The 16,105-nt window shown below is 37.0% G+C and overlaps 1 protein-coding gene across 4 annotated transcripts in view; it reads left to right on the top strand.

The window, feature by feature from the left end:
- Nucleotides 1-16,105, top strand: part of LOC127437580 (GRAM domain-containing protein 4-like) — a 48,377-nt gene extending 32,272 nt beyond the window's left edge. For 2 of the 4 annotated variants that reach the window (XM_051692592.1, XM_051692595.1), the window contains exons 9-20: nucleotides 404-495; nucleotides 1,037-1,085; nucleotides 1,215-1,286; nucleotides 1,388-1,431; nucleotides 2,529-2,638; nucleotides 4,805-4,959; nucleotides 5,170-5,187; nucleotides 6,654-6,804; nucleotides 7,095-7,188; nucleotides 11,927-12,017; nucleotides 12,105-12,173; nucleotides 13,249-16,105. In XM_051692592.1, coding sequence (XP_051548552.1) covers nucleotides 404-495; nucleotides 1,037-1,085; nucleotides 1,215-1,286; nucleotides 1,388-1,431; nucleotides 2,529-2,638; nucleotides 4,805-4,959; nucleotides 5,170-5,187; nucleotides 6,654-6,804; nucleotides 7,095-7,188; nucleotides 11,927-12,017; nucleotides 12,105-12,173; nucleotides 13,249-13,365 — 1,062 coding nt within the window. In that variant the 3' untranslated portion in view covers nucleotides 13,366-16,105. The remainder of the gene's footprint in view (nucleotides 1-403; nucleotides 496-1,036; nucleotides 1,086-1,214; nucleotides 1,287-1,387; nucleotides 1,432-2,528; nucleotides 2,639-4,804; nucleotides 4,960-5,169; nucleotides 5,188-6,653; nucleotides 6,805-7,094; nucleotides 7,189-11,926; nucleotides 12,018-12,104; nucleotides 12,174-13,248) is intronic. The other 2 variants (XM_051692594.1, XM_051692593.1) reach the window with 2 other exon arrangements.

Raw genomic sequence — 16,105 nt, 5'->3', positions numbered from 1 at the left:
TCCCACACAAACCTCTTTAACACTATTCATCACTCTTTATCATATTTGTATAGTCCAATGTTTGTTCATTTACCGTAATTAAGGCAAATAATACGTGTTGCCAAGCTCATTGTCTGTATGTCACCAGATACAGAGTTTAAAATTTAAAAAGGATAGTTCACCCAAAAATGAAAATGATGATAGAATTTTCAGTTTTGGTTGAAAATGCCCTTAATATTTTTAGGTCACCTGTTAGGGATGTGATAAAAGTTGACTGAATTTACAAAAGCATAGATGGCAAGATAGCATTTTTATGAATGTTTCTGTATAGTGACTGATACGGTTTTAACATGGCCAAAAGCATGCTTAACATACCGTACTATCCTTGATTTTAATGTCTTCTTCCCTCTCATCTTTTCCACAGATCTATATGAATTCTGCCTGGCATGGCTGGGTTATCCCCATGTTTCTATTTTTAGCCATTCTGCGGTTGTCCTTGAATTACCTCATAGCAAAGTACGTTTGACATAATCAATCACTACCACTAGTTCTCACAACTGGTTCACAAGCCCGTGCGCTGCATGCATGACATGAGGTCTTTTTGTAATTATATATTATACATTATTTGGCATGAAATTATTTAATAAATAAAATAAAAAATAATGAATTTAAAAGCATTTGTTAATTGTTTAAAACATTACATATATAAATGTTTGAAAAACTTAAATGTTACATTTAAATATATAATTTAAATTTGAAAGACTTAAAGAAATAGTTCCAACAAAAAGAAATTCTCTCATCATTTACTTACCATCATGTCGTTCCAAACCTGTATGACATTCTGTCTTCCATGGAACACAAAAGGAGATATTTTTAAGAACATACTGGTTGCACTTTTCCTTGCAATTACAATGAATGGGGACTGAAGCTTTCAAGTTTTAAAAAGGACTATTCCTTTAAAATCACTAGTTAGGGAATATACCAAAAGTTATTTACACCACAGTGTTTAATTGGTCAGAATTATACATACTAAAATCCATCCTGTCTGTATTTTTAGAGGTTGGAGGATACAGTGGAGCATTGTGCCTGAGGTCTCAGAACCTGTGGTAAATAAGTATTGTTTCAAATGATTGACATCATTAAGAGAAAAAGCACACAAATACTTTTATTTTTTATTTTATTTTTTTTAGGAAAAATGCTTAATTTTTTTTTTCATCACTCTTTTTTTTATTCAGGAACCTCCAAAAGAAGATCTTACAGTCTCAGAGAAGTTCCAGTTAGTTCTGGATGTTGCACAGAAGGCTCAGGTAAGGTTGTTGTACTCATTTCTTGCTGTGATAAGTGTGTAAAGCCTTAGTTCACACATACAGTAAACCTGTTAAAACTCACAAGTGATCTGTTTTCACAGAATCTATTTGGAAAGATGGCAGATGTATTGGAAAAGATCAAAAAGTGAGTATTTTATATATTAGGGTGCAGGGCTGAGCAGTATGATGGTATATATCATGTGGTGGTAGAAATTACCCAGTACAGACTGTGCTATACCATTCATATCACTGCATATCGACAATGTGATTTTAAAAATCAAATATCAACCAGAAAATAGTTTACTCTGCAAACGGATGGGCAGACAGGTGCATCTAGCATTGACAACTTTGTTGAATATAATGTTTTTTCGTTTTTCGCATTACAACACACTGCTTGTGTCTGTATATTTTGGTTTGTGTCCCAGTTCCAAATGAAATGAAAAAAATTTAAATTAAATCAAATGACATAAATCACCATTTATTTGTAACATTTTTAATGGACAGACTGAAAAATAGTCATTGTTACATTATGTAATATATATACAGTACTGTGCAAAAGTCAAAAGGCACATAGATGTTTCACAAAAGCATTTGTCTTAAAATGGTTATTTATATCTTCAGCTTTAGAGTGTCAATAGGAAATATAAATGTTAGACTCCCAAACATTACTTTTGCAAATAGAAAAGATTAGAATAGAAGAACAGGGAGCCCTGCAACAGATGTCATGGCCCCCACAAAGCCCCCCCACTGAACATCGTGTCTGTCTGAGATTACATGAAGAGACAGAAGCAATTGAGACAGCGTAAATAGATAGAAGAACTGTGGCGAATTCTCCAAGAAGCTTGGAACATCCTATCTGCCAACAACCAAGAAAAACTGTGTCCAGGTCTACCTAGGAGAATTGGGGCTGTTTTTAAGGCAAAGGTGGTCACACCGAATATTGATTTAGCTTTTTTTATGTTTACTATGACATTAAGTGATAAATGATAACTATTTATGACATTATTTTTGAAGACATCCTCACTATGCCACATTTTTCACAAGTGCCTAAAACTTTTGCACAGTACTGTATGTGTGTGTGTGTGTGTGTGTGTGTGTGTATATATATATATATATTCATTCCTACCCATATATATACCTCCCACCCATATTAGAGTGAGTATATTTTATTATAGAAATCTATTTGTATTACATACAGTATACTGTATGTTTGATCTATGTATAATGTTGTATATGTTGCAGCCTGTTCATGTGGGTGCAGCCTGAAATCACACAGAAATTGTACGTTGGTTTGTGGGTTGCTTTCATCGCTTCCTGTTTCCTGCCATACAAACTCATGGGCTTCATGATTGGTAAGCAATTCAGTATGATATGCTGTCTGTTTGGCACATATGCAGTGTTAATTTGTACATAGTTTTAGTTTAGTCATAGATTTAGACTTTTGGCGAAAATGTCCTTTCAATTTATTCATTAATGTTAGTCAGTTTCACTCTGACTAAAATGGCATATCATTTTAGTAAATGAAAATAATATCTTTTAGTTGATAATAATGTGCAAAATGACAAAAACCTGTGTCAAACTTTATCAGAACAAACTTTAGACGCAGACTACCACCCCTGGGGTCGCGAGTTCGAATCCAGGGCATGCTGAGTGACTCCAGCCAGGTCTCCTAAGCAGCCAAATTGGCCCGGTTGCTAGGGAGGGTAGAGTCACATGGGGTAACCTCCTCGTGGTCACTATAATGTGGTTCTTGCTCTCTGTGTGGCGCATGGTAAGTTGTGCGTGGATGCCGCGGAGAATAGCGTGAAGTCTCCACACGTGCTATGTCTCCACGGTAACACGCTCAACAAGCCACGTGATAAGATGCGCGGATTGACGGTCTCAGACATGGAGGCAACTTAGATTCATCCTCCGCCACCTGGATTGAGGTGTGTCACTACACCACCACGAGGACTTAGAGCGCATTGGGAATTGGGCATTCCAAATTGGGGGAAAAAAAATAAAATAAATTAGTAAATTACACTAAATTAGTAACACACAGAGGTTGCACTACAAATATGTAACGGACTGAGTTGTACAATTTCCATGGTCTTATTTCATCCGTCATATTAGTTTAAATATCCCTAATATGTAGCATATTTGATTTTGTCTCGATATAGTCAACATTTTCAGTTAGAAATGGCTTTGCGTAGTAACGTGAGTCTGATAGAACATTTGTTCTATTGAATAATTTGCAGAGTTGGGGAACGTACTTTTAAAAGTGTACTTACATTATTGCTGTTTCTGGATGAGAGCGGCAGAGCACGTGTGGTGATCTGTTTCCCGTACACACATATAGCACGTGCGCGTGGGCGAGAGAGAAAGTACTTTGAAAGAGTGTGCGCTGCTGCTCTCAGCCAGAATAATCACACGTAAGGACATATACGCGTGAAAACTGATGTGCAGTATCAAATACACAGAATGTATGATAGTACTAACTGTAGAGAGCACATCATTATGAAGACAAAGCCAAATCCCAGACATTTAGAGGCAATTTTCAAATCCTGGCCGGACGCTTTTTTCAGGTCTGAAAAAGAGGATGTATGGTCACCCTATGTTACGTTACTTGTTTGCTTGTTTTTTTGTCATTGCATCACAAATGCCATGGACTCGGCTGGACTCGGAGTCCGTGAAAAGTCCAAGTCCATTAAAATTGGACCCGTGACTCAGACTTGAGTCTGAACTCGAGTACCCCAACCCTACTGCATACAAAATACTGTGCAGCTGTCCTTGTGAAAACCTGAGCTCTTGAAATAATAGCATATCATGATTACACTAAATTTTCTCTATTTTAATAGAACTTAGCCTACTGTATTCTGAATTCTTAATGCTTTATAGACTGTTATTAATATTTTGTGTTTAGCCAGTTTTGTGGAAACAGCGTATTCACAACGCAAGTTACGGATTTTATGACTAGCACGTAACTAAGTTCATTCGCTTCATTGTGTGTGCAGATGTAAGATGTAATATTACATATGCTGTATGTTGTGGATATAGTGATTGACCTCATGTATGAATAGGATACGTTTAAGTGAGATAATTAACCGGTTTAAAGTGGTTCATTTTGCCAGTGTTCAGCGCGTTCAACTCGCGCAGCTCAAACAGGGAAATCCTCAACATACTGGATTATTAGATGAATTCTTATTTAATATCTTCTATAAACAAATATTTCTCTAGATGTTGCACTTGGACTCTTAATATCTTGCAGTATTATTTCATATTGTCATCAACAGTATGCTTTAATAAAATTGTTTAATCATCGTCATGATGCATCTTTTTTATCTCGTATTTGCTATCGTTGATGAAATCTAAAACCCCTTCATCAACGAATGTTTTCGGCTGTGATTTCATTGTCGAGATTAACACTGCACCTTTGGAGGATCTTTTGGATCAAAAGGTGTGGATAACCTGATTTGAATGCACTGAAGTAGACTGTCTTTCTCATATTAACTTCTATTCTGCTTTACAATCTTTTTAAGGCATCTATGCTGGCATTAAATTCTTCATCATCGACTTCATCTTCAAAAGCTGCCCCAAACTGAGGGACAAGTACGACACGCCCTACATTATATGGACCAATTTACCCACTGACCCACAGCTCAAAGAGCGTAACAACACCACTCTGAACAGACGGGTGAGTGAGCGAAAGTGTTTGCGTGCGTGACCTCATTATTCCAATTTCGAAAAGCTCATAAATGTTTAATCCCAATTTCTCTTTTCTCTTTATGAAGAGGAACATGTCAGTTATGACTGAAAACACAAGTGATGGCTTCTTCTTTTTCATTTAATGAATGTCAGGATTTTGGTTTGTCACATGTTTATTCTGTTATTTTTCCTTTCTCAGCTGTCTGGCTTTGAAAAGGTAGGGAATCTAGTGTGGCATTTGGTTTGACAACAGTGCCTGTGTTTGCCACCAATGGCTGGTCCTGCGTATGTGTGTACATATATGTGTGTGTGTGTGTGTGTGTGTGTGTTGTCAGGAATCTGCAATATGAAGCTGAAAATGTATGTTGGCAACTGGATCAAAAACAGTAGATTTCAAAATGCTTACAACGAATATGAACATAAATGCAAACAGAAGTACCAGGATGTTTTTGATCCATTGTCATCAGAAGAGGTGGTAATTTTAGACATCCTGTGTGTGAAAATTTGTTTGTGAAATGCGGGGTTTATATCTGAGAATTTTTCTGCTGTAATTATAGATACAGTGTAGTGAAGTTTGGTATAGTATAGTATACTACTGTTTAATTTCAAAGTGTTTTTCTGGTGACTACATCAGAGCAGCCAAGCTTCTACAAAATTTAGCAACAAATGACACTGTTGAGGATTAAAGGAAACAGAAGTCTCATTATATACTGTATTTATTCACTGTTTCTCAAGTCTGTGGTTGTTTTCCATGATTACATAAACATCTTATGTAGGTTAATGTATGTAGGTTCCTCATTGTGAAAGCTTGGCTTTTCTGGTGTTGCCACATAATAGCTTTTCATTTTTAAAACTAGTTTGGAATTTATGGTTTTTCTAGGGGTGTGATGTAAATAGAGTTTTGAGTTAAAGGGATAGTTTTCCCAAAAAATTATATTCTGTCATTATTTACTCACCCTCATGTGTTCCTAACCTGTATGCATCCAGAATTTTTATTTTGGAGTGAACTATTCCTTTAAGACTGAGTGATTATCACATGAATTGCTAACACATTTGAGTAAAAATGTACTTTATTGGGTTTTATGGCTATTCAGTTCAAAGATTAGTTTAAATGTTTTGAATGGCGACCTTTTTAATATTGTACATTTAGCTAATTGTCATTTCAAAGAGATATGCAGGTATGTTTAGCTCCCATCCGTATGAATCATATTAATAACAAACTGATACCTAATACCTACGTTGGTGACTATAAATAGTATGATAAGTGGCTGTTTGACACTGGCTTTGAGCTTTGCATTAGTCCTCAGCACCTCAAGGCATCCCTTGCTACTGTGTGGCATCCAACCCTAAAGAACTGAATGAACTGAATGTGGCACCAGCTGAACTCAGGATCCACATGCAGCTGAGCCACTAACGTGTCATTCAGCATGCTAGGTTAACTTACCACTGCTGCTTGGCACAATGGCATTCACTTGGTTAATAACGATTGACAAGCTTCCACATGGGTGCTTTTGTTTGGGCCCTTGGGTGCCGATCTGGGATCAGTTCTATTCTATATCTGGTGAAGAATGAAAAGATAAAATACTGATCCTACATAGGCACACTGGAGCCTTACGGTTCTGGGACTTTTTACCCACCCTGATGCCCTGCTCCTAAATCAATCGGTTTACTTGTTCCTCACAGCAGATCCAGCCTGTGGTAGCACGGGGTAGCCAAGCGGCTGGAATGCCTTGCGGGATTGGTCGTGAGGAGGAAAGTGGGCGGACCTACAACACGAAAAGAGGCCCCTTTCATGAAGTCTTCAACCTGTCTGAGAATGAGCGCCCTCTGTCAGGTGGGAAGAGGAACTGCAATGGCTAGTTTTAAGTGATAGTTCACATAAAAATGAAAACTCTGTCTTTATTTACTCACCCTATAAACCCGTATGACTTTCTTTCTACTGTGGAACAAACAAGGAAAGGACATTGTGTTCCACAAAAGAAAGGGTTTGGAACAATGCAAGGGTGAGTAAATGATGACAATTTTCATTTTTGAGTTAACAATCCCTATAATAGAGAACATAAGGTGCTTGCTTTAATTATAAACAGCTGGTAAAAGTTAATGTTTGTGTGATTTGGTTCACAGTGTGTGAAAACGGATGGCGATGTTGCTTGATCAACAGGGACAGAAAAATGCCGACGGACTATATCCGCAATGGTGTCCTCTATGTGACGGAAAAGTATGTTCTGGTGCACCTGTACAGCAGATTAGGAATATTTGTACTTTGACGTGTACTCTTAATTTGCTGTTTTACAGAATATCAGTTTTGGTGCTTTTTCAAAATTGGCAAAACATTTTTTGCCATTTATACATAGTCATTGATATTGATTTATTTTTTTCTTTTACTACGACATAACTTCTGAACCGATATTTAATTTTTTTTATTTATTGCTTTTTGCACAATGTTAACTAAATATAAGTAATAATAATAACTAATATATATGTGCACACACATACACCGATCAGCCACAACATTAAAACCACCTGCCTAATATTGTGTATAGATGATATTCTTCTCACAACAATCGTACAGAGCAGTTATCTGAGTTATCGTAGACTTTGTCAGTTCGAACCAGTCTGGTCCATCTCTGTTGACCTCACTCATCCACAAGGCATTTCCATCTGCAGAACTGTCACTCACTGGATGTTTTTTTGTTTTTGGCAGCATTCTTAGTAAATTCTAGACACTGTTGTGTGTGAAAATCCCAGATGATCAGCAGTTACAGAAATACTCAAACCAGCCCATCTGGCACCAACAATCATCCATGCGATTATCTAATCAGCCAATCGTGTGGCAGCAGTGCAGTGCATAAAATCATGCAGATACGGGTCAGGAGCTTCAGTTAATGTTCACATCAATTATCAGAATGGGGAAAAAATGTGATCTCAGTGATTTGGACCGTGGCATGTTTGTTGGTGCCAGATGAGCTGGTTTGAGTATTTCTGTAACTGCTTTTTTTTTTTTTTCTCTCTCACCTTTTCTCCGCAATTTTGAATGCCCAATTCCCAATGCACTCTAGGTCCTCGTGGTTGCCACCGCATCTGAGACCATCAATCCACGCATCTTATCAACACTTGTTGAGCGCGTTACCGCGTAGACTTAGCGCATGTGGAGGCTTTACGCTATTCTCCGCGGCATCCCTAGCAACCGGGCCAATTGGTTGCTTAGGAGACCTGGCTGGATTCACTCAGCATGCCCTGGATTTGAACTCGCGACTTCAGGGGTGGTAGTTAGTGTCAATACCTGCTGATCTCCTGGGATTTTCACACACAACAGTCTCTAGAATTTACTCTGAATGGTGCCAAAAGCAAAAAAATGGCTAGACTGGTTCGAACTGACAAAATCTACGATAACTCAGGTAACCGCTCTGTACAATTGTGGTGAGAAGAATAGCATCTCAGAATGGCGGCACTAGGGGGACCTACACAATATTAGGCAGGTGGTTTTAATGTTGTGACTGATCAGTGTGCGTGTGTGTGTGTGTGTGTGTGTGTGTGTGTGTATATGTGTGTGTATATATATATATATATATATATATATATATATATATATATATATATATATATATATACACACAAATTTAACAATATTTTTTTTCTAAACATTTCCCTGTCTGGTGGGCTTAGTCAAAATGCTGCGTCGTATCATGTAGATATCACATTGTTTTCCAGAGTTGTGATTACATGGATGATGAGTACTGTTGAAGTAAACGTTACATTATATGTTAATATAATGTCAGGAGTTTTGCATGAATGTTTTTTTTTTTTTTTTTTAAAGCTCTGGCTGCATATGGTGTCCAAATGAACATTAAGTTCCTTTACCTGCTGCACAGTTGTGTAATTGTGTTTTAAGTGCTATTCGATACTTACCCACCAGTTGGTGCCATTTATCAATAAATTCTATATTTTAAAAAGCAGAAAAGTATAAATACAACTGAAGTCAGAAGTTTACCTACACCTCAGCCAAATACAACTCAGTTTTTCACAATTCCTGACATTTAATCATAGAAAACATTCCCTGTCTTAGGTCAGTTAGGATCACTACTTTATTTTTAGAATGTGAAATGTCAGAATAATAGTAGAGAGCATTATTGATTTCAGCTTTTCTTTCTTTCATCACATTCCCAGTGGGTCAGAAGTTTACATACACTTTGTTAGTATTTGGTAGCATTGCCTTTAAATTGTTTAACTTGGATCAAACGTTTTGGGGAGCCTTCCACAAGCTTCTCACTATAAACTGCTGGAATTTTGGTCTATTCCTCCAGACAGAACTGGTGTAACTGAGTCAGGTTTGAAGGCATCCTTGCTCGCACACGCTTTTTCACTTCTGCTCACAAATTTTCTTGATTGAGGTCAGGGTTTTGTGATGGCCACTCCAGTACCTTGACTTTGTTGTCCTTAAGCCATTTTGCCACAACTTTGGAGGCATGCTTGGGGTCATTGTCCATTTGGAAGACCCATTTGCGACCAAGCTTTAACTTCCTGGCTGATGTCTTGAGATGTTGCTTCGATATATCCACATAATTTTCCTTCGTCATGATGCCATCTATTTTGTGAAGTGCACCAGTCCCTCCTGCATCAAAGCACCCCCACAACATGATGCTGCCACCCCCATGCTTCACGGTTGGGATGGTGTTCTTCAGCTTGCAAGCCTCACTCTTTTTCCTCCATACATTACGATGGTCATTATGGCCAAACATTAAAATATTTGTTTCATCAGACCAGAGGACATTTCTCCAAAAAGTAAGATCTTTGTTCCCATGTGCACTTGCAAACTGTAGTCTGGCTTTTTTATGGCAGTTTTGGAGCAGTGGCTTTTTCCTTGCTGAGCAGTCTTTCAGGTTATGTCGATATAGGACTCATTTTACTGTGGATATAGATACTTGTCTACCTGTTTCCTCCAGCATCTTCACAAGTTCCTTTGCTGTTGTTCTGGGATTGATTTGCACTTTATGCACCAAACTACATTCACCTCTAGGAGACAGAATGCGTCTCCTTCCTGAGAGGTATGATGGCTGCCTGGTCCCATGGTGTTTATACTTATGTACAATTGTTTGTACAGATGAACGTGATGCCTTCAGGCATTCGGAAATTGCTCCCAAGGATGAACCAGACTTGTGGAGGTCCACAATTTTTTTCTGAGGTCTTTGCTGATTTCGTTTGATTTTCCCATGATGTCAAGCAAAGAGGCACTGAGTTTGAAGGTAGGCCTTAAAATACATCCACAGGCACACTTCCAATTGACTCCAATTAGCCAATCAGAAACTAATTGGCTAATTGCCTAAAGGTTTGACATCATTTTCTGAAATTTTCCAAGCTGCTTAAAGGCACAGTTAACTTAGTGTATGTAAACTTCTGACCCACTGGAATTGTGATATAGTCAATTAAAAGTGAAACAGTCTGTCTGTAAACAGTTGTTGGAAAACTCATGAACAAAGTAGATGTCCAAAGCGACTTGCCAAAACTATAGTTTGCTAATGTGAAATCTGTGGAGTGGTTAAAAAATTAGTTTTAATGACTTCAACCTAAGTGTATGTAAACTTCTGACTTCAACTGTTAAAACTTTTGTTAAAACTGACCATCTATTGATCTTTAGTTATATAGCTATTTATAAATTAGATTTACTCCAAAAAAGGTGTAAATGTTTAGTCATATTTAAACGGAAGGTAGAAGAGGCATGCTATATTGTGAATATGCCTGCAACCCATTCAGCTGTGACTGTATTCTGAATATAGCACGGCCTTGAGTGCTTTTATAGGTTTTTATTAAACTCAAATTTACAAAAACATTATTTATATAAAAGCAGATATATTTGGTGTCATCCTTCCTTTAGAAGAGCTAAGTTAATAGTTGGTCTCCATATGTGTTGGACTATGATACACATAAGCCGCTTTTCCGCCATCAGGCTCAACGGTTCTGAGCACAGTCCGGAGCTGTTTCAGTAGCATTTTCACTTGAGCCCAGTTCGGCAAAGCACGATTATAAACCATTCTCGGACCAGAATTCTCGGCATGGTTAGCTAACTGTACTCAACCATACTCAACTGTGCTGGTGGAATGGCTTTAGTATGTGGCGACTCATGATTGTCAATTTGCCAGTGCCAAGGTTGTTTATAGCGCTTTTAGTTGTTTCTAGCTCACCAAGTTTGCTAATAATTTGGTGAAGTTAATAAAAAACGGCATATGTTTAGTCTATCTTCATTATTTTATGATGATGGCTTAACTAGAATAGTAGCCTACATTAATTTTTCTACACACCTTTTTCATCAGGGAAGTAGATTAGTAGCTTATTAAAACTCAAAATATATCAATATATTCTCATATACTATTTTCATATAATACTTACATAATATTTTGTCTATGAATATCCTTTTAAGCTAGATTGGGAAATTTTACCTTTCTGTGTGTTCGTGTCCGGTGGCATACACAAGCCCTCAGCAAATTATGGTAAACCTTGTGCCTTTTGCTCTTTTCTTTCCTTTTTGCAACATGATCCATGTCTTTCCTTTTATTAGTAGAGTAAAACCAGGGAAAAAAGCAGTACTAAAAACTGGAATATGCGATCATCCTCAAAAAGTGCACTTGCTTCAATGTTTACCTCTCACGCCGTCACCAACAGACGGATCTGTTACGTACATTCTCCTGATTTCTCCGCACCACAGTGGAAAAAGAAACCGTAACCACGCCAACTGGTTTTGCAAGAGAACTGTTTGGCCCATTGGTGGAAAAGCACCTATAGCACATAGCTTGATGAAAAGGTGTTTCACATCATAGCTGTTGCAAAATCATGTACATTTGCATGGCTGAAAAGCTGCATTGACCAATCAGCGTTTAGTACCAGAACTATCCATATTATAATTATTCATTACCCTCAAAGTCATTACTAAAGCAAGTGTCTTGTGATTTTTTTTTTTTTAGTTACCTATGTTTTGAGAGCTCCAGCTCCAGGGCTACCTCCTCTAAGAAGAACAAAGTCATCAAGCTCCTCGACATCACTGATATTCAGAAGGTAAATGTTTAGTTTTTTCTCTCTACTTTTTCTTTCTTGGTTGTTGACTGGCTGGTTTCTAACTGGATACTCCATTCACATTAACAGTACAAGGTGTTATCAGTATTGCCTGGATCTGGAATGGGGATCTCAGTTACCACGCCGTCCACTCAAAAGGTAATTGGCAAGTTACCATACAGAGAAAAATCAATGTAATGAATTTCAGAAAGTGTTGTAAAGTGTTTTTACACTTTGTTTGATTATACGGTTCGAACCCCAGTTTGACTCGCTTTGCATCCAACCCTAATACACTTTGACCCCTTACAGGTCTCTTTTCAGATTGTATTACGTAAATGGCTCTGAGCCACAATATATTTGCATGCACCTCAGTGCAAAAATGGAAATCGTTATTCAATTCATTTATTTTTTATATTTTTTTTCAAATCATGTTTTGTCCCTTTGGTTTTACTACCAAATTTGAAATGCATGGAATAGCATTTGCTTAGATCTGCAATTGGATGCACAGCAAGAAATTAAGAATGTAAGCTATTTGCAGAAGACATCAATCCTAATTGTTGTTATTCAGTAAATTTACACGCGCAGGTATAATCAAGCTACAGTGGGTTTTTGCATAGTTGGGATACAGTCTTCATCTGTCTGTCCAAATATACAGTACATGATACAATGCATAATCCAATTTCAAGGAAGGACGTCAAATACGCCAGGTTAAATGCATGGATTTTGGTCTGTTTAACTTGTATACATGCTGCTGGACGAAGTCAAGCTACAATCACTTCATCTAGGCCTGCTAGTGCAACATCACAAAAATCAGACGATTTCAGTTGGATTAAAGCGTTAACACGACATTTTAAAAGAGACAAATGATTGTTTTAGTCCAGCAGAAATAAAGTTAAAGTGCTTTTTTTTTTTTTTTTTTATGGAGATATCAATATCTAGGGCATACGGAGACTGATGGCAGACAATTCAATGATGGCCTATATATTGTATACAAAATTACTGACTTTAAATAAACACTTATTTTATGCATATTTTACAATATTTACTAAAAATTTACCCAGCACGTATATCAGTCTAGCACTATTTTATACCAATAACAAATCATACTGAAGCCCACATGATCTATACCACTGACCCTTGTTTTTCAAACACTCTCATATGTGGTTCTCAATGTGAATCTAAGTTATCAAAACAGCTTTACATCAACATTTGCTCCATTTTGCCTCTTCCGCAGCCTCTAGTGTTTGGTGCCATGATTCATCGTGACGAGGCCTTCGATGCCATCTACACTCAGTACACGAAGATCATGAGTTCTACACCAACAATCACAGTCACAAACCCTGAGACATAGGACACAGGCAGGCTTTAAGCCTCAACCGTATGAACCCTGATTCACATAACACAACACTTAGTCCATAAGTCAGTTCTAACCTTAATGTAGCACATTTATCTAACCCCTGTGTGGAGACTTGATGGCTTCCAGGTGTTGTCTGCCCCAGGGCGCAAACCGAAAGATGGACTACCAAGAAACCTTTCTCTTTTTAGACTATAAGCAAGTATTAGGAGGGGTGTTTTATATAGTCTTCTCTCATAACACATTCTGTAATCATACACAAGTGTTTGTCGGGATGTGTCTTATTTTATAAGGTAGGAGAGTGGTTGTACCTCTTATTTATGTCTTGTGTTCTACAACAGCAAAATGCCACTTTGGAACAGGAGCTGGTTCTCCTTCATTTAAAAGACTCTGATAGAGGGCTTTCTGTGTAATAATCAGACCATATAACCCATCATCTCTGTGCTAAGTCCCATTTTCTTCCATTTAATTGCATCACCGCTGGCCTTGCACAAAGAAACACATTGCACTTAGTGGTGCTGAGAGCTTTTAGATGTGATACAGGATGATTTGGGGGACAAAGAAACAGACTTGACCTCTATTTTTCATTATTAATACCACTTAGCTAGGTACTCCATAATACTTAGTACATATTTTAATGCATAAATGCAAATCTTTATGGCAAAGCAGCTGACAACTGCCATACACATAATTCCTTGGTGTCTTCGGTACTCTGTCTTAAGTATTTGTGAGAATTGTGTTTGGAAATTAAAGCAACCTCATACATTTTAATTGAAGAAAATGTTGTCATCATTTACTCACCCTCGTGTCAGTCCAAGCATGTTTGCTTGCAAAATTTCTAGGCTGCTTGGACTAAATATCTCCTTTGGTGTTTCAAGGAAGATAGACTTACCATCCTAGATATTTGGAATGGCATGAGGGTGAGTAAATGATGCCAGAATTTTCATTTTTGAGAGGACTATCCCTTTTAAAGCACAAAAATATTATGTCTTGCCCATAAAATGAATGTGCACAAAAACGTGTGGAAGACCATTCAGACAGATTAGGAATAAGCTAGAGTATAAATCTCATTCTTCATCATTATCATATTAGCGTATAATTGATTCTTGGGATTATAGAAGTATTTGATGCCTCCTTGAATGTTATTGGCACTACTGACATAAGTTAAACATTTTTATATTGCAAATCCTCTTCCCTATATTAAGGAAGCCACAAGCTTATTTCCCTCCTCTTATCTCTGTGTAGATGTAATGTATAATGAATATGATGATTTTTCACAATGTGCATTTTGTAGGAAACTTTTTGATGTACTTTTTTTGTACATCTTTGACATGCTACACTTTTAAATACATTGCAGTACTTTCTTTACTCCTCCATGGATAACATTTTTAATTTAACTTTTTGCTATGCAGACTTCAATAGCTCCTTTGGATTAGAAGCAGGCCTTTTCTTTCTAACAGGAAGAGAGAGCAGTTTATTTGTACTAAGTAATTGGTATGACATAATTTTCTGGCGTTCAGTTTTCTCATAAATATTTTTTTTTTTTATTTTGGTCTTTTTGGTCTGATTTGGTCTGCAGTTCAAATTGTGCTGTGCTAAATTGCACTTTAAACTTTTCATTTATTTTAAAGCCTTATTTCTTTCCTGCCTTATAATGCCTTTTTCTTTCTTTTTTTTGCTTTAGAACCATTTGCCACTAATTTTATTTCTTGAAATGGATTTTGAGTCAGTATATGTCTAATGGAGTAGATGCTGGACTCCTTGGATGCTATAGACCTTATTAATGCTAGCGCCATCTTTGATTTTTAATGGGAATGACAACGGGGCTGTGTAGCACTTTTTGGCTTTCTAAGTAATACCACTTTTTAAAGTGGAATACCATACCAGTTAGAGTTACTAATATGATGGTAATATTCGCTCTGCATAAGTAAATATTTGTAGCACTAATACACATTAATAGTGCGCTTTGGTTGAGGGTTATGGGAATAATGGTTTATGCATTTTACCTTAGTTCTCATTCAATTTCATATTAATTCTGTTGACTCATGCTTTTGAAAAAACAAAAAACATTACCAATAATGATTGTCTTTTGCCAAATAAATATGTGTATTGTTTGTGCTCTGTCCTGCCCCAGCCCCTGAGTTTTGTTTACAGAAATTTGTGTTGATCCTGCTGTCATTAGTTAGTTTGATCCCCAGAACAATGGGGGCATGAAAATTAGCTATTGTTTTAGCCTATAATGAATGTTGGAGTGGCCAGAAAGGGTTGATTTTAACATTTGAAATGCCTTGTAAAAATAAGGATATTTTACAACATTGCATGCTTTTATTTTATATTGAGTTTACTGCATTCTTTTTTGTTTTTCATCCAATTTTAAGAATATGATTTTTGTTCCCAGGAAGTCCTTATCTATAGCATGAAGGGGTGTCATTATATTATTTCTTTGATTATCTTTCACTGTTCCAGTTGTTTTAAATTTCAGGCATCTGTGTTTTTGGTTGTAGAAAACAAAAGTTACTGGGGTTTAATCGATTTTGCAGAGGAGCAATCATCATAAATGTGAGTCTTCACACTTGAAAATACTCCGAAATGTGTTAAAAACATCTGTGCTGAATGTGACTGGATGTTTGTGTTCATCAAACATTTATGTTTACACTGGATGTACATGTCTGGTAAACCCTTTTTGCCTTCCTCTAATTAGTCATCATTGGAAAAGAAATAAACGAGTTCTTTGTAA

This window comes from Myxocyprinus asiaticus, chromosome 48 (assembly GCF_019703515.2).
Source record: "Myxocyprinus asiaticus isolate MX2 ecotype Aquarium Trade chromosome 48, UBuf_Myxa_2, whole genome shotgun sequence".
NCBI classification, from domain to species: Eukaryota; Metazoa; Chordata; class Actinopteri; order Cypriniformes; family Catostomidae; genus Myxocyprinus; species Myxocyprinus asiaticus.
The sequence above is the reverse complement of the archived record's forward strand: the minus strand, read 5'-3'. Positions and strand labels throughout refer to the sequence as shown.